The sequence below is a fragment of the Balaenoptera musculus genome, chromosome 6 (genome assembly GCF_009873245.2).
Source record: "Balaenoptera musculus isolate JJ_BM4_2016_0621 chromosome 6, mBalMus1.pri.v3, whole genome shotgun sequence".
In the NCBI taxonomy this organism is placed as follows: Eukaryota; Metazoa; Chordata; class Mammalia; order Artiodactyla; family Balaenopteridae; genus Balaenoptera; species Balaenoptera musculus.
This window is the reverse complement of record NC_045790.1, coordinates 15,227,751-15,249,785: the sequence shown is the minus strand read 5'-3', so window position 1 is coordinate 15,249,785 and position 22,035 is coordinate 15,227,751. Positions and strand designations below refer to the sequence as shown.

The 22,035-nt window shown below is 44.3% G+C and overlaps 1 protein-coding gene across 3 annotated transcripts in view; it reads right to left on the bottom strand.

Moving 5' to 3' along the window:
• Positions 1–10,309: 10,309 nt before the first annotated feature.
• LOC118897348 (tumor necrosis factor receptor superfamily member 10A-like) overlaps positions 10,310–22,035 on the bottom strand; it is a 41,385-nt gene continuing 29,659 nt past the window's right edge. For 2 of the 3 annotated variants that reach the window (XM_036856475.1, XM_036856476.1), the window contains 2 exons: positions 13,340–13,415; positions 10,311–12,151 (listed from right to left, as the gene is read on the bottom strand). In XM_036856475.1, the coding sequence (XP_036712370.1) occupies positions 11,838–12,151; positions 13,340–13,415 (390 nt within the window). In that variant the 3' untranslated portion in view covers positions 10,311–11,837. Of the gene's footprint in view, positions 12,152–13,339; positions 13,416–22,035 lie in introns of all 3 variants that reach the window. The other variant, XM_036856477.1, reaches the window with a different exon arrangement.

The window sequence follows — 22,035 nt, the reverse complement described above, 5'->3', positions numbered from 1 at the left end:
TTCTCACGGGGTAGGGTAAATTTAGCAAAAAACCCCAAGCAACAATGAACAGAATCACCAACAAAAACATTGTCGCCTCTATCCCCTCAAAGGAAGAAAAGCAGAAAAAGACCCTGTATGGCTTACATTTCTATAAAGCCAAACTGGGTTCCCCATGTGGATGAGGCAATGGTTGAGGCGGTGGAATTGACTCCAGTGCTTTTCAGGAAAGCAGTGCTACCGGCTGTGACCGAGGACGCCCCGGCCCTGCTGGTTGACCCTGGGCAGCACGTTGCGTGCCTTCAGCATGCTGGGGATGAGGTTTCGGGGGTGGGGAGGGTGGGCTCAGGGATCGCTGTGGCGTTGGAGCCACGTGTTCGCCCATCATGAGAATCAGGCTATCCTCACCTTCAGCGGGTAACTCCATAACATGTGAATGTGTTGGAGGGGTGGGGTGTGGTAGGGGGTCAAAGATCAGGAGAAAGGCACTGACATGGAGAATAGGAGACCCTGTAATGAAGGATCATAGCACATGATCTTACTCAGTGCTGGCTGGTGATAAAAGGGAAGGAGAAAAAGTGGGGGAATTGAACAGGAGCAAAGCCAAGGTCAGTCCAGAGAAGAGGAGGGGGGAGACTGGAGGACTGTGGAGGATTGAGACAGTAGCTTGCAGCCCCACTGGGGAAAAGCTGGGTCGCAACTGACCCTCTCCGTGTTTTCTAACCCTGATCCATATTTTACTCCCCACACCGTTTGTAGATTTAGAGGACAGAGTCCCTCTGATGAAGGTGGAGCCAGAGAGACTGAGCTCCTGGCCTCAGAGCTCCGGAGTCACCTCGTCTAAGAAAGATGCTTTAGGAAGAGGAACTGGTTTTCGGTCCCAGGGCCCTAGGTGGGCTCCACCACCAAGAGGCTGGCTTTAGGTCTGGGATAGAGCAAACCCAGAAACCATGGAAACTCTGCATCAATTTTTTGGTGCCAAGACCTAGGGATTTGAAATTAAGTCCTCGTCAAGAGAAGGAGCAGGAGGTGGCAGGTCACGCGGGTCTAGAGTGGCTGTGACCCGTGTTGTCTGAGCCCCAGACTTCGAGGCGGTGGCTGCCTCCCCTCCAAGTCCTCCAGGTGGCAGGCTGGGAAACCAGACATGTGCTGCCCTCTACTGGCTGGTGAGCCCCCTGCCACTGAGCTCAGGGTGAGCCTGAGGGGCAATGGGCGGGGCAGAAGGGGAGCCTCCAAGGTGGGGGTGCAGCTCTGCCCCCAGGACCTTCGCTCTGGGGAGGTGACAGAGGAGGGGCCGGGGGGCCTCCCTGGAACTCTAGGTGGGTGGGAGAGCCAGGGCCTGAAGTCCAATGGCAAGGGAATTGCTCCGTGAGGTTGCAGGCCTGAGCCACTGGGCCCACTGATGAGGATGCAGAAAGGCCAGTGGGGAGAGAAAGGGAAGGTGGCCCAGGAGCTGCAGGAGGCCCCCAGGTGAGGGGTCACAGAATGACCCCAGCAAGCAGGGCCCCACCCCCACTTCCCAGCAGCTCTGTCAGAGCCGGTCTGCACCTCAAGGGAGCCCAGCAGGCCCAGGTGTGGCCCAGAGACATCACCTGGGGAGGCTGTGGGGAAGCCAGGCCAGGCTGGGGTCCCTCTCCCAGGGGAAGGGCAGGGAGGAGGGGCTGGATTCCAGTCCCCCAGGAACCTGGCGCCCAGAAATCCAGAGTCAGAGCAGGAGACACACCCATGCAGGGCGAGCTTGAGCCCGAGGCATAAAAGGGAGAAGGATGGAGTGGGTCACACAGCAAGAACACACACCCCTGCACCCGGGTCACTCAGCACTGCTCCAGAGAACAGTACGATGGGGGAGAAAACACACACACACACGCCTCTTTTTATATAAAATTGCATATTTAATTTGGTCATGAATTCATAAACATGAATATTTTGTACCTAATGGCCTTTCTTGTATTGTTTGATATTTCCAACAAACTCTTCTAAGGTGGGAACTTGCAGTGGAGAGAAGCATGAAAAGATACCCAACCACTAATGAAACATTAAGTGCCTATCGTGGGTCAGGTGCTATTTGGACTGGATATAAAACAAACAAAAAAGACAACTTCATGCTCTCATTCAGCTTACCTTAAATAAACATGACAAACACTGACAAGGCTAATACTTCAGATGGGCGCTTAAGGAAGTCCTCCAAGGAAGGGACAAGTGAGGTGAAACATGATTGGCAATAATTCATTTATTTCTCCCTCTGAAGATGAATGCAGAGTGTCCTACACAGACGGAACAGCAAAGGCAGGAAATGCCTGACTTCCAGGGAAGGGAGGGGCAGCAAGGTGCGACCTCTGGAAGGAACAGGGAAAGGGCTGCAGCACCACGGCCACCGAGGTAGGACCCCTACCAAACTCCACTAGAACACCATGCCCTGAACATGTCTAAATACTCAGCCAATTCTAGTCTGGGCCCAGCCATGCCACTCTTGGACACACAGAGTTTTGAGATGGAAAAGACCAAAACCCTGAGAATTACTACTTCCATAACATTATCTTGCCGTGACTGGAATACTACAGAGATAGGTGGGGTGGAAGGAGGGCTGAAGTGGTTACAAAGTATTTTTAAAAGTAAGAGAAAGTGGTCTGCCATCCCTCAGCTGAGGGTGCTGCCATGCATCTTCCTTATTTAGGCAGAGTAGCCAAGTGAGGAAACCTCCCACCAAGCGCTTGGGAGGGGCAAATGGAGGAGGGGAAGAATCACAAAGAGAAGCCAGCTTGCAAGCCTTTATTCTCAAAACAAGATTGCAATACAGAGATTGGCCAAGATGGCAGAGTAGAAAGACCCTGAGCTCGTGTTCTCTCACAGGCACCCAAAATTACAACTATTTGCAAAACAACCATTGATGAAAAAGGCCGGAACCTACCAGAATAGATCTTCTGCAACTAAAGACATAAAGAAGGAACCACAATGAGATGGGTTGGAGGGGGCAGACTCACAGTGTAATCAAGTCCCGTACTCCTGGGTGGGCAACCCACAAACTGGAGAATTATATTGCAGAGGTTCTTCCACAGGAGCGTTCTGAGCCCCACATCGGGCTCTTCAGCCCAGGGGTCCTGCACCAGCAAGATGAGCCCCCAGAGCATTTGGCTTTGAAGGCATGCAGGGCCCTAATTTTGGGTGTCCCAAAGGACTGGGGGAAATAGAGGCTTCACTCTTAAAGGGCGCACATAAAATCTCACATGCACTGGGACCTAGGGCAAAAGTAGTAATTTGATAGGAGCCTGGGCCAGACCTACTTGCTGGTCTTAGAGCACGTCCCAGAGGGGCAGGGCATGGGTGTGGCTCACCCTGGGGACATGGACACTGGTAGCAGCCATACTTAGAAGCTCCTTCTACTGCTGGACACTGGTTCTGGTAGACATCATTGTGGGATCCTCCCTCTAGCTCATGAGCCCCAGGAGCTAATGAGTTGCGTGGGGGTGGCCAGCCCCACCCAACAGCCTGTAGGCACCAGTGCTGGGATGCTTCAGGCCAAACAGCTAACTGGGCTGGGACACAGCCCCAGCCGTCAGCAGACAAGCTGCCTAAAGACTTCCTGAGCCCACAGACACCTGTAGGCATGCCTCCAGACATGGCACTGCCCACCAGAGGGCCAAGACCCAGCTCCACCCACCAGTGGGCAGGCATGGGCCCTGCCCTCCAGCAAGCCATCACTAGTCTCTGGACAGCCTCACCCACCAGGGGACAGACACCAAATGCAAGAAAACCACAATCCTGCAGACTGTACACAGCAGGCAAGACCCTGTCCTGGGACCAGCTGGGACCCAGCCCTGCCCACTAGCTGGCCAACACCAGCTTCAGTGAGCAGGCAGGGTCCATGCCTCTGTGTCCTGGGGTCTGGCTTCAGGACACCCCAGACCCCATACCCAACTGTGTCAGGAACTAGCTCCCCTGCACCAGTGATATGACACCAGCTCTGGAATTCCTGGGCCCTGCAGCCAGACCCCAGGACACAGCTCTGCATGCCAGTAGTCTGGCACTAACCCCAGGACCTGGCTTCAGCCACCAGTGTGTGGGCAACAGCCCCGGAGTTTTCTGGACCCTGACCACGCCCACCAGTGAGTCAGCACTAGCCCCGCGGCCCCATGGGGTTCTGTAACCAGCTTCTTCGTGACCAGGCACCACTAATGAGCAACTGGCAGCCTCTGCACAAGGTAGGCCCTGGCAACCAAGCCTACCACACTGCCTAGATAGCCTGCCACAACAGAAGGACCCGTGCAGCTCTCATGGGGGAACCCCTAGAGCCTATAGATTGGGTGATGAGAAGGGAGTGCACTGCTGGGAGGGCATTGCAGAGGATGTGTCCTACAAAAGGCCACTTTGCCAAGGTTCGGAAACAGCAAGCCTACCAAATACATAAAAATACAAATAGCAACTTAGACAGAAGGAGGTGGCAGAGTAACATGTTCCAGATAAAGGAAAAAGAAAAACCACCAGAAGAAGAAGTAAGTAAAGTGGAGATAGGCAATCTACCTGAAAAAGAGTTCAGGGTAAAGATGATCAAAGGACTTGGGAGAAGAATGAATGCACAGAGTGAGAAGTTAGAAGTTTTTAACAAAGAGTTAGAAAATATAAAGAACAACCAAAGAGAGATGAAGAATACAATCAATGAAATAAAAATTGGGTTCACTTGGTGTTTTGCTGAAAGACCTGCTTTCAGCTTGAGGTTCAGAGGATTCACTGGCAAAATAACCACCCCACACTTTAATAAGCAAGAGATAAGGAAATTTATTATATGAGGGGTACCTCTTACTACTTATTATATGAGTAGTAAGTTACAGTATAAGGACAAGTAATATATATATAGAGAGAGAGAGAGAGAGAGAAATAAATGTACATACATTACCAAATTGGGAAAAACAAGCAACATCACCAACCTGGGAGAGTTTGCACAACCAAGCTGGGAGAACGAGCAATATATATAGAGAGATAAAAGCGCATACGTTACCAGTTGGGGAAACACCTACATCCAGATCTAAGCAATGCTGGGAAGTCCCTGTAACAGCAATCTGGAGTCCCAATTGGGAAGGTCCTGGGCGGTGCGTCCACCCCATGGTGAGACTTCAGAGTGCCGCTCAAAGGAGTCCTGCTTTTAATGCCAAGCCCCAAGCTGATAGTCATTAGCTTACGTGAAAATATGCAGCTCTGGCTATTATCATAAATGCTTTGATACTTTAGTCGTAAGTCTCAGAATGTTCGCTGATCCCCAGGAACTGGCCAGATTCCCAAGGCCCAAGAAGCTCCATGACTTACTCCCTTCCTTATCTGTTGGTTCCCAAGACTTGCTAGCACGTTTCTGCTGACCTGCATGTAGTCCAGCAGTTTGGTATGTAGCTCTTTCGGTCTTTGTTTAGTCAAAGGCCTATTGTTGCCTCTGAAGTCTGAACAAGACTCTTAATTTTCCCAACACTTGGTATGTTAAATTACATGGGGAACATTGTCCAAACTCGCAGTTGCCTGTGTCAGATGGAATCATCAGGCTCTCCCCAGTTTTATTGCAGCCGCCAGACAGAGAGGGGAATGGGTTTTGGGTTCTTCTGCTGTCTAGTCTCTCACTTTACTCTATGTCCAAAAAAAAAAATCCCCTTTGGGAATACTCCCACCTCTAGGACCTCAGGTCCTGACTCCATTGGCATTTTCCATTGCACCTGACTCCAATTCCTCCAGGAGTTCCTTCTTGTACCTCTAGGACCCCCTTCACTCCAGGCCTTGGCAGCCCCTGCACTCTTACAGACTACCTGTTGGGCTGGCCACTTCCAAGCTGCCCACATCCTAGGCCTTATAGATGCTCAATCTCAAGGAATACACCCTAACATAGGGAAACCTGTTATAGGACATAAGCTTCATAGAAAACAGACCCTCCTCAAGGAGAGCCCTGGCAACACACTGGCACCGGTTCAAACTTCCCTTATCAGGGACCCCTCACGCAAGGGACTGGAGACCAGAAGTGTCTGGTTAGGAATCAGTGGGAGAGTAGAGGATGCTCAAAACCCCATTAGGTAAGAAGGGAATTCGGGAGACACTCTGACCCCCTTCTGACAAAAGCCTCCTGGTAAAATGTCGTCGTGATGCCGGACTTCACTTCTAGGAGCGCTCTCTGTCGCAGGTTACTCAGCATGGGAGGAGCCTCTTCTAAGCCAGAAGAAACACCTCTGGAATGTATCCTTAAAAATGGGAAAATTTTTTAAATAGATGGGCTGAAAAGGGAAAAACTTAAACTCTACTGTAGGGACTTCCCTGTTGGTCCAGTGGTTAAGACTCCGCACTTGCAATGCAGGGGGCATGGGTTCAATCCCTGGTCGGGGAAGTTCCGTGTGCCATGCTGCATGGCCTAAATAAATAAATAAATACATAAATAAAATAAAAATTAAATTGTTAAAAAAAAAGTACTGTAACACTGCCTGGCCTTTATATGAGTTGGGGGGATGGAGAAAAATGGTCTGAAAAATGGGTCTCTAAATTACAATACCATCTTGCAATTGGATCTTTACTGTCACAAGATGGGAAAATGGATTGAGGTTCCCTATGTTCAAGCCTTCATGGTCCTTTACCAAAACCCAGCTCTAAGTGGCTCCTGTAATCAAAGGCCTGGGGAATCAGAAAGCACTCCCGACATTTTAGATGATCTCCTTCTAAACTTCCCCGATTCTCAGGGAGGAAATCAAGTTTCCCCTGCTTCTCCAGAGCCACCTACTTCCCCAGAGGCACCTACTTCTCCAGATTCCTCTGACCGGTCCCGTACTCCATTTCCCTGTGTTCTTTATACCCACTGTTACCCCAGGAAGGAGAGACTAGTCCCTCCAGGGTAACTTGTAATGGAACTTCCTATCACCCAGGATCGGGAAAAGTGTGCCCTCTTAGGGAAGTGGCAAATGGTGAAGAGACAATCAGAGTACATGGGCCCTTCTCTTTAACTGATTTAGCCCAATGCAGACAGAGACTGGGCCATTTTTCTGAAGACCCTAGTAAGTTTGCTGAAGGGTTTCAGCCCTAACTCTGGCCTTTGATTTAACTTGGAAGGATGTCCAAATAGTCCTGTCTACTTGCTGTACCCCTGAGGAAAAACAGAGAATTTGGGCAGCAGCCCAGGGCCACACTGACCATCTTGCCAGGGACCAACATGAACATTTTGTTATGGGTGGAGATGCAGTCCCAAATCAGGAGCCCTGTTGGAATTATAATTCCTGGGAGGGAACAGAAGACAGGAAGCACATGATCCAATGTGTATTAGAAGGGATGAGAAAGTGTATGAAAAAAGCCAGTTAAGTATGAAAAGGTTAAAGGAGTGACCTAAGAAGAAAAAGAAAATTCAGCCCTCTTTCATGATGGCTTGTGAAGGCTTTTAGAAAACTTACTAACATCGATCCATCCACTCCCAAGGGTCAGTCTCTGCTGGGACAACATTTTGTCAGCCAGTATGCCCCTGATATTAGGCAGAAACCCCAAAAGTTACAACTAGGCTCACAAACCCTGGTGTCCCAACTCTTAGAGGTGGCCTTTGGGGTATTTAATAATCGAGATCAAGCTGAGGCAGAGGAGAGAACCCAATGTGAAAACAGGCAGGCCAGGGCTCAAGCTAAACTGATAGCCATAGCTATCAGCCATGCCTTGCAACCTCATGACAACCGAAGGGGGCCAAGGAAGTTCAACCATCCACCTGGAGGTAAAACCAGCAAGGGGGAATACTTCAAATGTAAGTCAACTGACCACTGGGCCCAAAAGTGCCAAAAAGAACCCCCTGCTCCATGCCCAGTCTGCAAACAAACAGGTCATGGAAGTGGAACAGTCCTCACTTCCAAAGGGGAAGGGGGGCTCCTGTTCCTGAGATGGCCATGCTGGATGATTGAGGTGGCCCAGGGATTCTGGCGGCTCCCCCCAATGTGATGTCTATCTCCAGTGAGGAGCTCTGGGTGGTCCTTGATGTGGCAGGTAAGAAAATCAGTTTTTTAATTGATACAGAACCACATATTCTGTCCTGATCTCTCACACTGGGTATCTTTCCTCCAAAAGCTGTACAGTGACTGGTGTCGACAGAAAGCCTCACACCCATTATTACTTCACTGAGCCTCTCACTTGTCAGTTTGAACAGCGTTTGATCTCACATAGCTTTTTAGTTGTGCCTGAGTGTCCTACCCCACTACTGGGAAGAGAGATTCTGGGTTCCCTCGGAGCCGTATTAGGAGTAAGACAGACCAGCCGGAAGAACAAGGTCCTATTCCCAGCCGTATTCTACACGCAGTAAACCTTGCAGATTGGGACAAAGAAACCCCTGGGAAGGCTATAAATGCCCAACCTATAAAAATTAGCCTTAAGCCAGAAGTTGCTTATCCTAACGAGAGACAGTACCCCATAAAGTTGGAAGCAAAGAAAAGGTTTGCAACCCTTCATAGATAAATTCTTTTTTTATTTGCCCTTTTCTTTCCTTTTCTTTTTATTGGACTATAGTTGCCTTACAATGGTGTGTTAGTTCCTGCTTTATAACAAAGTAAATCAGCTATACATATACATATATCCCCATATCTCTTCCCTCTTGTGTCTCCCTCCCTCCCACCTTCCCTATCCCACCCCTCTACGTGGTCACAAAGCACCAAGCTGATCTCCCTGTGCTATGCGGCTGCTTCCCACTAGCTATCTATTTTACATTTGGTAGTGTATATATGTCCATGCCACTCTCTCACTTCGTCCCAGCTACACTTCCCCCTCCCCGTGTCCTCAAGTCCATTCTCTACATCTGCGTCTTTATTCCTGTCCTGCCCCTATGTTCTTCAGAACCAATACCACATCTTCTTTATCCATTCCTCTGTTAATGGACATTTAGATTGCTTCCACGTCGGGGCTATTGTAAATGATGCTGCAGTGAACATTGGGGTACATATGTCTTTTTGAATTATGGTTTTCTCTGGGTATATGCCGAGGAGTGGGATTGCTGGGTCATATGGTAGTTCTGTTTTTAGTTTTTTAATGAACATCCATAATGTTCTCCATAGTGGCTGTATCAATTTACATTCCCACCAACAGTGCAAGAGTATTCCCTTTTCTCCACACCCTCTCCAGCATTTATTGTTTGTAGATTTTTTTGATGATGGCCATTCTGACTGGTGTGAGGTGATACCTCACTGTAGTTTTGATTTGCATTTCTCTAGTAACTAGCGATGTTGAGCAGCTTTTCATGTGCCTCTTGGCCATCTGTCTGTCTTCTTGTGAGAAATGTCTATTTAGGTCTTCTGCCCATTTTTGGACTGGGTTGTTTGTTTTTTTGATATTGCGCTCCATGAGCTGTTTGTGTATTTTGGAGATTAATCCTTTGTCAATTGCTTCATTTGCAAATATTTTCTCCCATTCTGAGGGTGGTCTTTTCATATTGTTTGTAGTTTCCTTTGCTTCACAAAAGCTTTTAAGTTTCATTAGGTCCCATTTGTTTATCTTTGTTTTTATTTCCATTACTCTAGGATGTGGGTCAGAAAAGATCTTGTTGTGATTTATGTCAAAGAGTGTTTTTCCTGTTTTCCTCTTAAGAGTTTTATAGTGTCTGGTCTAGAATTTAGGTCTTTAATCCATTTTGAGTTTATTTTTGTGTATGGAGTTAGGTAGTGTCTAATTTCATCCTTTTACATGTAGCTGTCCAGTTTTCCCAACACCACTTATTTTTTAATAATTTTATTTATTTATTTGGTTGCACCAGGTCTTAGTTGTGGCTTGAGGGCTCCTTAGTTGTGGCTTCCCAGCTCCTTAGTTAAGGCATTCAAGCTCCTTAGCTGTGGTGTGTGAACTCTTAGTTGCGGCATGCATGTGGGATCTAGTTCCCTGGTCAGAGATTGAACCCAGTCCCCCTGCATTGGGAGTGCTGAATCTTAACCACTGTGCCACCAGGGAAGCCCCCCCAGCACCACTTATTGAAGAGACTGTCTTTTCTCCATTGTATATTATTGCCTCCTTTTTCATAGATTAGGTGACCATAGGTGCATGGGTTTATTTCTGGCCTTTCTATTCCGTACCGTTGATATATATTTCTGTTTTTGTGCCAGTACCATACTGTCTTGAGACAATGGTATACTACTCAGCCATAGACAAAGAATGAATTTTGCCTTTTGCAGCAACATGGATGGACTTGAAAGGTATTATGCTAAGTGGAATAAGTCAGATGGAGAAGGACAAATATTGTAGGATATCACGTATATGTGAAATCTAAAAAATAAAACAAACCAGTGAACATAACAAGAAAGAAGCAGACTCACAGATACAGAGAACAAACCAGTGGTTACCAGTGGTGAGAGGGAAGAGGGAAGGGACAATATAGGGGTAGGGGATTAAGATGTACAAAATATTATGTATAAAATAAGTGACAAGGATACAACATAGAAAATACAGTCAATACTTTATGGTTATTATAGATGGAGTATAACCTTTAAAAATTGTGAATCACTATATTATATCCCTGCAAATTATATAATATTATACAAATAAAAAAGTAAGAGAAAGTGATACAAGAACAAAACTCTAAAGTTCCAGCCATTTTAGGCCCAATTCTCACAGGTTTTAAGAATTGGTACCTGAAAGTAACACAATATTGTAAACCAACTATACTTCAATTTTTTAAAATGGAAAATTAAGAAAAAAAAAAGTATACATTCTAATGGTAAAAAGAAAAAAAGAATTCGTGTTTATGTGTTCCCTTTCATGCAGAAGTGGGATGCTTACAGAGGCACTAAGCTCCTCATATTTGGAATCTGTACCCTAAAAAGGCTGTTCTGGGACTCAGATTCACAGACCACCGTAAGTGAGAGGGCTCATCTAGTACTGAGTCAGCCAACATTGAACACAATCCATGAGCACCGTCCACTCTTCCTCCCAGAGACCATGGCAGACACTAGGAGCAGATCCCTGTCCTCTCTCCCTGGAGCCCAGATAGAACTGAAGGTTCACTAACAAAACCAGACGTGGCACATGACATAGAAGCTATCTGACACTCACGTGTCCCACCCATGTCCCACCCTTCCCACTCAGGTCCATAGATGAACAGGAGGAGGCCCACGCGTGACAGCCCAATTCACGGATACCAGACACAGGGCTGCATGTGGATGCCACTTCTCCTCACTCCTCATTTGTAAACATCTACCAATAAATAATATAAATAATCCCACACCTATAAAATTGTCAGTTGGAAATGATGGACACTTTAAAAGTTGCTGGTCATCTAATCCTAGACAAAGTCAAACTCCCATATGAGGGAGAATTGATCCCACCAATGCCTCCCACGGCAATGGGCCTCGTACTCCGCCCCGCTCTGTATTTTTACTGATTTTATGGTTGCCTGCTCACATCCAGGGAACCCACGTAGTCAACCTAGTAAGTAACCTTTCCAAAAGGTTTCCCACGTTCATATAAATCTATACAAAAACATTAAAATGGAAAGATGGTTATCATAAAATATTAAGTCATCATTAGACATAATTAAGTACACACATAACATGGGTGGATCTCACAATTTAAAAAATACACGTAAAACGTGCAATTCTGGTAGGATGAAAAAGTGCTCTGAACTAAATGACATCCTAAATCAACTCTCAGTACATACACAAGCATAAATATTTATAAATATTTCCACCATCATTTATCAATGACATTTCATAAATATTACTCCAGTTTTACTTAAAAGTTCTAGAACTCTACAACATATATCGGATGAGAGTGTTCCTTCAAGTATTGGTCAAGTACCGGCTGTTTCATCCAGGCTGGTGTCCAATCATGTGTCCCTTTCCAGAAGAAAAGGTAAAGTAGGGAAGCTGTAGTTTCATAAAGAGATTCTTTTAGACTCAGGACACAGCAGAGCCTGCTTCACCATCTTCATAGACATACTTTCCCGAGCCCACCAGGTGGTTCCGAATCGTCTCCTTTGCCAGTCTTTCCCCCAGCGTTTCCAAGGCGTCCAGCAGGGTGTTGACTGAGGCCTCCCGTCCCTTGTTGCTGACCCAGGTCTCTAGCATTTCATACAAGGCATCCCGAGGGACCCGGACCCCTTCTCTGACCAGAAGGATCTCATTTCGTGTGAGGCCCAACTGCCTCATGAGTGAGTCCCAGGAGTTAGGGGACACGGCGGTTGCAAAGTAATCGAAGAATAGTCTCAGACCTAGGTTGGGGGAAAGTCACAGAGACAGAGTTGGGACAGGCTTCAGAAAGGGCAGAGGACCCTCAATCAGGCCTAGACCCCAGGGTGGGACCTCAGGAGCTCCCCCTGCTGGTGAACCTGCTCTGCGTCCCTGACATGCTTCCCATCAGCAGAGAATCAGGCCACACTGCATGGGCCTCACCTGTGCCCAAGGCACTGCAGGGAGTCCAGGTCACCAGAGAGTCCTGCCCTAAGGGGGGGATGAGGGCCCACCAGGGAGGGGAGATGGACGTCATGGAGGGAGAAGGCAGTCTGTGGTAGGAGACAGAGGGCGGGACACTGTGGTGCAACAGACCTCAGAGGAGGGCACCTGCCGTTCTCACGACAGTGAGGTCTCCCGGCTGCCACCTCTGCACTGGGGACAGAGCAAGGGCCTGGAGGGAGGAAGGTCTCTGGCCTCACGCCCAGCTCGGCCTCGCTGACTGACGCTGTGGCAGAGCTGGATGGGGACAGACTCGGAGCAAGAATTTAACCCATAAAATGGAGCAAACACCACCCACCTCCGGGACTGTACTGGGGATTCAAGGAGATGTGTGTGAAATGCAGTGCACACCACCGTCCATAGGTACAGAAGGTGGGCACCGAACACAAATTTGTATTTTCTAACAGCTACACTGAAAAACGTAAAAAGTAACAAGTAATAACTAATTTTCATAAAATATGGTACTAACTCAATATATTCTAAAAATTTTCTTTTCAACATGTAATCAATATCCAACAAACTGTTAATGAGACATATTACAGTCCTTTTTCCTACCAAGTCTTTGCAGTACAGTATCGAGTGATACTACAGCTCTTCAGATTTGGCCACAGGTCGGGTGCTCCACAGCCTCCTGCGGCCAGTGGGTGCCCTGCTGGACGGCACAGCCCCTTAGATGCCTCAGGGTGGGCCAACCTGGCCCTGAGCAGCAAGGGAGGAGGGAGGATGGGGGGGGAGGGAAGGACAGGGAGGTGTTAGGGGACACTGTTAGGGGACAGAGGGGTGCAGGGTGGGGAGAAGAAGAGGGGGCCGAGAGGGAATTAGAGTCCCGATGGTCCAGTGACAAGCCATCGCCTGCTCTGAGTTGCCCTAACAGCTATGGGGACAGCAGTTAGGACACTGGCCCTCCTCCCTCCACTCGTGCTCCACTGCCCGGGGAAAACACTCACTTTCAGTGGGGTCTGCACCGTTTGCTGGAACCAGCAGCCTTCCTTTCGTGTGAGACCCTTCAGCTCCTGCTGGTTCCTGTAAAACACAGTGGAGAACAGCCTTGGTCTTAATTAATCAGGGGTCCTGGGTTCCAGAACTGAGCCCGGCAACCAGCCCGCTGTGTGACATGGGCAGTCACCTTCCCTCCCGGGTCTCTATGGAGATGGAGCGGAACCTCCCACCCTGAGCCGTTCACAGGCTCACGTACTCATGGAGGGACATGTTTCCTGCAGTAATGCTCACTTCTTAAGTATCTGCTCCAGCTTTGACAACTGTATGCAGTGGAGTAGCCATCACCCAATCAAGACAGGGAACATTCCCATCCCCACACAGTCCCTTCTGCCCCTTCTAGTCTTTTCCCACCCACCTCGTCAGGAGACAAGCACTCCATCCCAGCCTTCTTGTGACTCAAATGAAGAGTATTTACAAGGGCATTTTGGAAAATCTAAAGGAAGTGTCTATTCCATGTACATGAAGGTGCTTTGATCAGTAATAATGTACCATATCAATAGCCTAAATAAGGGAATGAAAGCATCTGATAGCCTCCATGGAGTCTGGAAAGGCATTTGGTAGAAGTAAACATGAATTGTGACTTTTTAAAAATACCTAAAAATAGGAGGCTGCATCCACAATGATAAAATTTTCTATATGAACACAAGAATCAACATCATTCCTAATGGTGAAATATTGGAGGCACTCCCAATGAAATCAAATCAAGACCAAAATATCTGTCCTCTCTAAGCATCTTTGAACATAAGTTCTAGACTATGCAGCAATCAAGATGTGAAGCAAAAATGAGGCAAGGCTAGGGGAAGGGGGCAGAAAAAAATATTATTATTTTAATATGGCTGTATATTTTAAAAACCCTAAGGTTTAAGCTACAGTACTTAAAAATGAGTGCATGTCTTGATGAATGTTAAAAACATAGCAGAAACAACATATTAGAAAATGAGATTATAAGAGGACCAACCATTAAGAGTAATAAAGAAACAGCTTTGACAAGAAATAGGCATAATTTATCTGAAAAACTCAAATCTTATTGAGTCATAATAAAAACCCTTGACTTGAGATGCTATCTCCTTTTTAAAATATATTTTTTCATTGAGTTATAGTTGATTTACAATATTATATTAGTATCAGATGTACAATGTAGATTCAAAATTTTTAGAGATTATACTCCATTTAAAGTTATTATAAAATATTGGCTAATTCCCTGTGCTGTACAATCTATTTTTGTAGATATTTGTTTTGTATATAATAATTTGTACCTCGTAATCCCCTACCCCTATTTTGGCCTCCCACCTTCCCTTTCCCCCTGGTAACCACTAATTTGTTCTCTATATCTGTGAGTCTGCTTCTTTCTTGTTATATTCATTTGTTTTTTTATTTCTTAAATGCCACATTAGGTGATAACATACAGCATTTGTTTTTCTCTGTCTGACTTATTTCATTAAGCATAATACCCTCCAGGTCCATCCATGTTGCTGCAAATGGCAAAATTTCATTCTTTTTTATGGCTGAGTAGTATTCCATTATATATATATATGTGTGTTTGTGTGTGTGTGTGTGTATGTGTATATATATATATATGTATATATATATATATCTCACATCTTCATATCCATTCATCTGGGTTTTTTTCTTTCTTTTTTGTATTTATTGTGGTAAGAACACTTACCATGAGATCTACCCTCTTAACAGATTTTTAAGAGTACAATACATTTATTGTTATCTATAGGCACATTGTGGTAATGCAGATCTCTAGAATTCATTCATCTTCCACAACTGAAATTTTATACAATTCAATTAGCAACTCCCCATTTGCCCCTCTCCCCAGCCCCTGGCAAGCATCATTCTATTTCTTGCTTCTGTGAGTATGACTATTTTGGATATCTCATATAAGTGAAATCATGCAGTATTTGTCCTTTTGTGACTGGCCTATTTCACTTAGCATAATGTCCTCAAGGCACATCCGTGTTGTAGCATATTGCGGGATTTCCTTATTTTTTAAGGCTGAACAATATTCCATTGTATGTATATACCACATTTTCTTTTTTTTTTTTAATACATCTTTATTGGAATATAATTGCTTCACAATACTGTGTTAGGTTCTGTTGTACAACAAAGTGAATCAGCTATATGCATACACATGTCCCCATATCCCCTCCCTCTTGAGCCTCCCTCCCACCATCCCTATCCAACCCCCCTAAGTCGTCACAAAGCACCAAGCTGATGTCCCTGTGCTATGCTGCTGCTTCCCACTAGGTATTATTTTACTTTTGGTAGTGTATATATGTTGATGCTACTCTCACTTCACCCCAGCTTCCCCCTCCCCGCAGTATCCTCAAGTCCCTCCTCTATGTCTACGTCTTTATTCCTGCCCTGTCACTATGTTCATCAGTACCATTTTTTTTTTTAGATTCGATATATATGCGTTAGCATATGGTATTTGTTTTTCTCTTTCTGACTTACTTCACTCTGTATGACAGATTCTAGGTCCATCCACCTCACTACAAATAACTCAATTTCGTTTCTTTTTATGGCTGAGTAATATTCCATTGTATATATGTACCACGTTTTCTTTATCCATTCATCTGTCGATGGACATTTAGGTTGCTTCCATGTCCTGGCTATTGTAAATAGTGCTGTAATGAACATTGTGGTACATGACTCTTTTTGAATTATGGTTTTCTCAGGGTATATACCCAGTAGTGAGATTGCTGGGTCATATAGTAGTTCTATTTTTAGTTTTTTAAGGAACCTCCATACTGTTCTCCATAGTGAGAACTGAGGGTTGTCTTTTCGTCTTGTTTATTGTTTCCTTTGCTGTGCAAGAGTTTAAGTTTAATTAGGTCCCATTTGTTTACTTTTGTTTTTATTTTCATTACTCTAGAGGGTGGGTCAAAAAAGATTTTGCTGTGGTTTATGTCAAAGAGTGTTTTTCCTATGTTTTCCTCTAAGAGTTTTATAGTGTCTCATCTTACACTGAGGTCTTTAATTCATTTGGAGTTTATTTTTGTGTATGGTGTTAGGTAGTGTTCTAATTTCAATCTTTTACATGTAGCTGTCCAGTTTTCCCAGAACCACTTTTTGAAGAGGCTGTCTTTTCTTCATTGTATGTTCTTGCCTCCTTTGTTGTAAATTAGGTGACTATATGTGTGTGGGTTTATCTCTGGGCTTTCTATCCTGTACCATTGATCTATATTTCTCTTTTTTGTGTGTGTGCCAGTACCATACTGTCTTGATTACTGTAGCTTTGTAGTGTAGTTTGAAGTCAGGGAGCCTGATTCCTCCAGCTCCATTTTTCTTTCTCGAGATTGCTTTGGCTATTTGGGGTCTTTTGTGTTTCCATATGAATTGTAAAATTATTTGTTCCAATTATGTGAAAAATGCCATTGGTAATTTGATAAGGATTGCATTGAATCTGTAGATTGCTTTGGGTAGTATAGTCATTTTCACAATATTGATTCTTCCAATCCAAGAACGTGGTATATTTCTCCATCTGTTTATGTCATCTTTGATTTCTTTCATCAGTGTTTTACAGTTTTCTGAGTACAAGTCTTTCACCTCCTTAGGTAGGTTTATTCCTAGGTGTTTTATTTTTTTTGTTACGATGGTAAATGGGATTGTTTCCTTAATTTCTCTTACTGATTTTTCGTTGTTAGTGTATAGGAATGCCAGAGATTTCTGTGCATTAATTTTGTATCCTGCAACATTACCAAATTCATTGATTAGTTCTAGTAGTTTTCTGGTGGCATATTTAGGATTTTCTATATATAGTATCATGTCATCTGCAAACAGTGACAGTTTTACTTCTTTTCCAATTTGGCTTCCTTTTATTTCTTTTTCTTCTCTGATTGCCATGGCTGCGACTTCCAAAACTATGTTGAATAAGAATGGTGAGAGTGGACATTCTTGTCTTGTTCCTGATCTTAGTGGAAATGCTTTCAGTTTTTCACCATTGAGTATGATGTTTGCTGTGGGTTTGTCATATATGGCCTTTATTATGTTGAGGCAGGTTCCCTCTATGCCCATTTTCTGGAGAGTTTTTATCATAAACGGGTGTTGAATTTTGTCAAAAGCTTTTTCTGCATCTATTGAGATGATCATATGGTTTTTATTCCTCAATTTGTTAATATGGTGTATCACATTGATTGATTTGCATATATTGAAGAATCCTTGCATTCCTGGGATAAATCCCAATTGTCATGGTGTATGATCCTTTCAGTGTGTTGCTGTATTCTCTTTGCTAGAATTTTGATGAGGATTTTTCCATCTATGTTCATCAGTGACATTGGACTGTAATTTTCTTTTTTGTGATATCTTTGTCAGCTTTTAGTATTAGGGTGATGTTGGCCTCATAGAATGAGTTTGGAAGCATTCCTTTCTCTGCAATTAGTTGGAATGGTTTGAGAAGGAAAGGTGTTAACTATTCTCTAAACGTTTGGTAGAATTCCTCTTTGAAGCCATCAGGTCCTGGACTTTTGTTTTTGGGGAGTTTTTTGATTACTGATTTGATTTCATTATGGGTAGTTGGTCTGTTCCTATTTCCTATTTCTTCCTAGTTCAGTCTTTGGAGATTGTACATTTGTAGGAATTTGTCCATTTCTTATATGTTTTCCAATTTATTGGCATATAGTTGTTTGTATTAATCTCTTATGATCCTTTATATTTCTGCGGTGTTGGTTTCTCTTTTTTTTACTTATGATTTTTATTGGCTTGGGTCCTCTCACTTTTTTTCTTGATTAGTCTGGTGAAAGGTTCCTCAATTTTCTTTTTCTTTTCAGAGAACCAGCTCTTAATTTCATTGATCTTTTCTATTTTTTTGTTTAGTCTCTATTTCAGTTATTTATTCTCTGATCTTTAGGATATTTTTTCCTTCTACTTATTTTGGGTTTTGTTTATTCTTCTTTTTTTTTGTTCCTTTAGGTGTAAGGTTAGGATGTTTATTTTAGATTTTTTTTTGTTTCCTAAGGTAAGCTTATATCACTATAAACTTCCCTTTTAGAACTGCTTTTGCTGTGTCCTATAGATTTTTGGATCGTGGTGTTTTCATTTTCATTTGTCTCCAGGTATTTTTAAAATTCTCCTATGATTTTTTCAGTGCTCCATTGGTTGCTTAGTAGTATGCTGTTTAGACTCCACATGTTTGTGTTTTGTTGCAGTTTTTTTTTCTAGTAGTTGATTTCTAGTCTCATAGTGTTGTGGTCAGAAAAGATGCTTGATATGACTTCAAATTTCTTAAATTTATTGGGTTTGTTTTGTAGCCTAGTATATGATCTATCTTAGAGAAATGTTCCATGAGCACTTCTGTACAGCACAATGTATATTCTGCTGCTTTTGGATGGAATGTTCTATATATGTCAATTAAGTAAATCTGGTCTAATGTGTCTTTTAGGGCCAGTGTTTCCTTATTGATTTTCTGTCTGGATGATTTGTCCATTGATGTAAGTGGAGTGTTAAAATCCCCTACTATTATTGTGTTACTGTCAATTTCTCCCTTTATGTCTGTTCATATTTGCTTTATGTATTTAGGTGCTACTATATTGAGTGTATATATATTTACTATTGTTATATCTTCTTCTTGGATTGATCCCTCAATCATTAGGTCATGTCTTTCTTTCTCTCTTGTTACAGTCTTTGTTTTAAAGTCTGTTTTGCCTGATGTAAGTATTGCTACCCTGGATTTTTTTTATTTCTATTTGCATGGAATACCTTTTTCCATCCCCTCACTTTTAGTCTGTGTGTGTCTTTAGAGCTAGTGGGCCTCTTGGAAGTAGCATATATATGGATCTTGTTTTGTGTCCATTCAACCACTCTATGTCTTTTTTTTTTTTTAATTTATTTTTGGCTGTGTTGGGTCTTCGCATCTGTGCGAGGGCCTTCTCTAGTTGTGGCAAGCGGGGGCCACTCTTCATCGCGGTGCACGGGCCTCTCACCATCGTGGCCTCTCTTGTTGCGGAGCACAGGCTCCAGATGCGCAGGCTCAGTAATTGTGGCTCACGGGCCCAGTTGCTCCGTGGCATGTGGGATCTTCGCAGACCAGGGCTCGAACCCGTGTCCCCTGCATTGGCAGGCAGACTCTCAACCACTGCGCCACCAGGGAAGCCCCCCACTCTATGTCTTTTGATTGGAGCATTTAGTCTTTATTCATTTAAAGTAGTTATTGATAAGTATGTACTTATTGTCATTTTGTTAATTGTTTTCAGATTTTTTGGGTAATTCTTTTTAGTTTTCCTTTTTTCTTCTTTTGTTCTCTTCCCTGTGACTGACGACTATCTTTATTGTTATGTTTGTATTCCTTCCTCTTCTGTGTGTGTATGTAATATAGATTTTTGATTTCTGGTTACTGTGAAGTTTATATAATCAAACCATCTACATGTATTTGTGTGATTAATTTGCTGATCTCTTAATTTCAAAAGAATTTTATAAACCCTGCTTTTTTACTCCTCTTGTGCCTCAATTTCTGTTTTTGACATCATATTTTATATCATTTTGTTTTCTATATTTCATTACTACTCATTGTGTATATAGATAATTTTAATACTTCTGTTTTTTACCTTCCTACTACCTTTGTATGTGATTGATTTACTACCTTTACTGAGTATTTTCCTTTACCAATTAGCTTTTTACTTTTGTAAGTTTCATGTTTCTAGTTGTGGGTTTTTCTTTTCCACTGAGAGAAGTCCCATTAACATTTCTTGTAAAGCTGGTTTGGTGGTGCTGAACTCTTTTAGCTTCATTAGGTCTGTAAAACTTCTGATATGTTCTTCAAATATGAATGAGATTAGAGTCTGTCATACAGAGTGAAGTCAGAAAGAGAAAAACAAATACAGTATGCTAACACATATATATGGAATCTAAGGGGAAAAAAAAAAAAGGTCATGAAGAACCTAGTGGTAAGACGGGAATAAAGACACAGACCTACTAGAGAATGGACTTGAGGATATGGGGAGGGGGAAGGGTAAGCTGTGACAAAGTGAGAGAGTGGCATGGACATATATACACTACCAAATGTAAAATAGATAGCTACTGGGAAGCAGCCGCATAGCACAGGGAGATCAGCTCGGTGCTTTGTGATCACTTAGAGGAGTGGGATAGGGAGGGTGGTAGGGAGGGAGATGCAAGAGGGAAGAGATATGGGAACATATGTATATGTATAACTGATTCGCTTTGTTATAAAGCAGAAACTAACACACCATTGTAAAGCAATTATACTCCAATAAAGATGTTTTTTAAAAAAAGTATGAATGAGAGACTTGCCGGTTAGAGTATTCTTGGTTGTAGGTTTTTCCCTTTCAACAGTTTAAATATATTGTGCCACTCCCTCTGGCCTGCAGTTTCTGCTGAAAAGTCAGCTCATGACCTTATGGGAGTTCCCTTGTATGTTTCTTGTTGTTTTTCCCTTGTTGCTTTTAATATTCTCTCTTTATCTTTAATTTTTGCTATTTTAATTACAATGTATGTTGATGTGGTCCCCCTCAGGGGTTATCAGGGCTACTGCCAGTCACTGGTATGCAGAACCAGCTCCTGAGATCTCTGGATGCAGGGCTATGGGTGTCCCAAAGCTGGTGTCAGCCCACTAGTGGATGGGATTGGATCCTGGGGCCACTGGCTGAGGGGCTCAAGGTGTCCCCTTGGCCTATAGTTGGCCTGCTGTTGTGCATGGCTGGAGCCCAGTGGGGTCCCAGAGCTGATGCCAGCCGGCTGATGTGTTGGCTGGGTCCTGACAAGGCAGCTGAGGGGCTGCAATGTTCCTGGGGCTGGTGCCCAGTAGATCCTGGGGCTGGTGTCTGCCCACTGGTGGGTGGAGCTGGGTCTCTGGCTGCAGGGCCGTATGATTTCCTGGGACTAGTGCCTGCACACTGGTGTGCGGGGCTGGGTCCTGGGCCCACTGGTGGACAAGGATGTCCAGGGGCAGCTGTGGGCTCAGGTGGTCTTAAGTCAGGCTGCCTGCTGGTGGGTGGGGCTGGGTCCCTGCTTGCCTAGGTGCTTGGCCTGAGGCATCCAAGTGCTGGTGCCTATAGGCTGGTGGGTGGGGGTAGGGGTGGATCCCAAGGCTAATAAGCTAGAGGGAGAATTCCAAAATGGTGCTTGCCAGCACCAGCGTCCGCATGGTAGAATGAACTCCCCCAAATTGCTACCAGCAGTGTCAGTGTCCCCAGGATGAGATCCAGTTGCCTCTTGCCTCCCCGGGACTCTCCAAAATCAGCAGGTAGGTCTGACCCAGACTTCTTTCTGCTCTTCCCTGGGTCCCAGTGATTGTGAGACTTTATGTGCACCCTTTAAGAGGCAGTTTCTATATCCCACAGCCCTCTGGGTCTCCTGAAAGTAAGCCCCACTGGCCTTAAAGCCAAATGTTCTAGGGGCTTGTCTTCCTGGTGCAGAACTCCTAGTCTGGGGAGCCTGATGTGGGGCTCAGATTCCTTGCTCCTTGGGGAGAACCTCTGCAAATGTAATTAGCCTCCCAATTGTGGGTTGATCACCCAGCGATATGGGTTTTTACTGTACTATGTCTCAGCCATCTTGTGGTTCCTTCTTTATATCATTAGTTGTAGAAGCTATTTTCTGGTAGATTCTGGTATTTCTCACCAAGAGTTCCTCTGTAAATAGTTATAATTTTGGTGTGCCTGTGAGAGGAGGTGAGCTCAGGGTC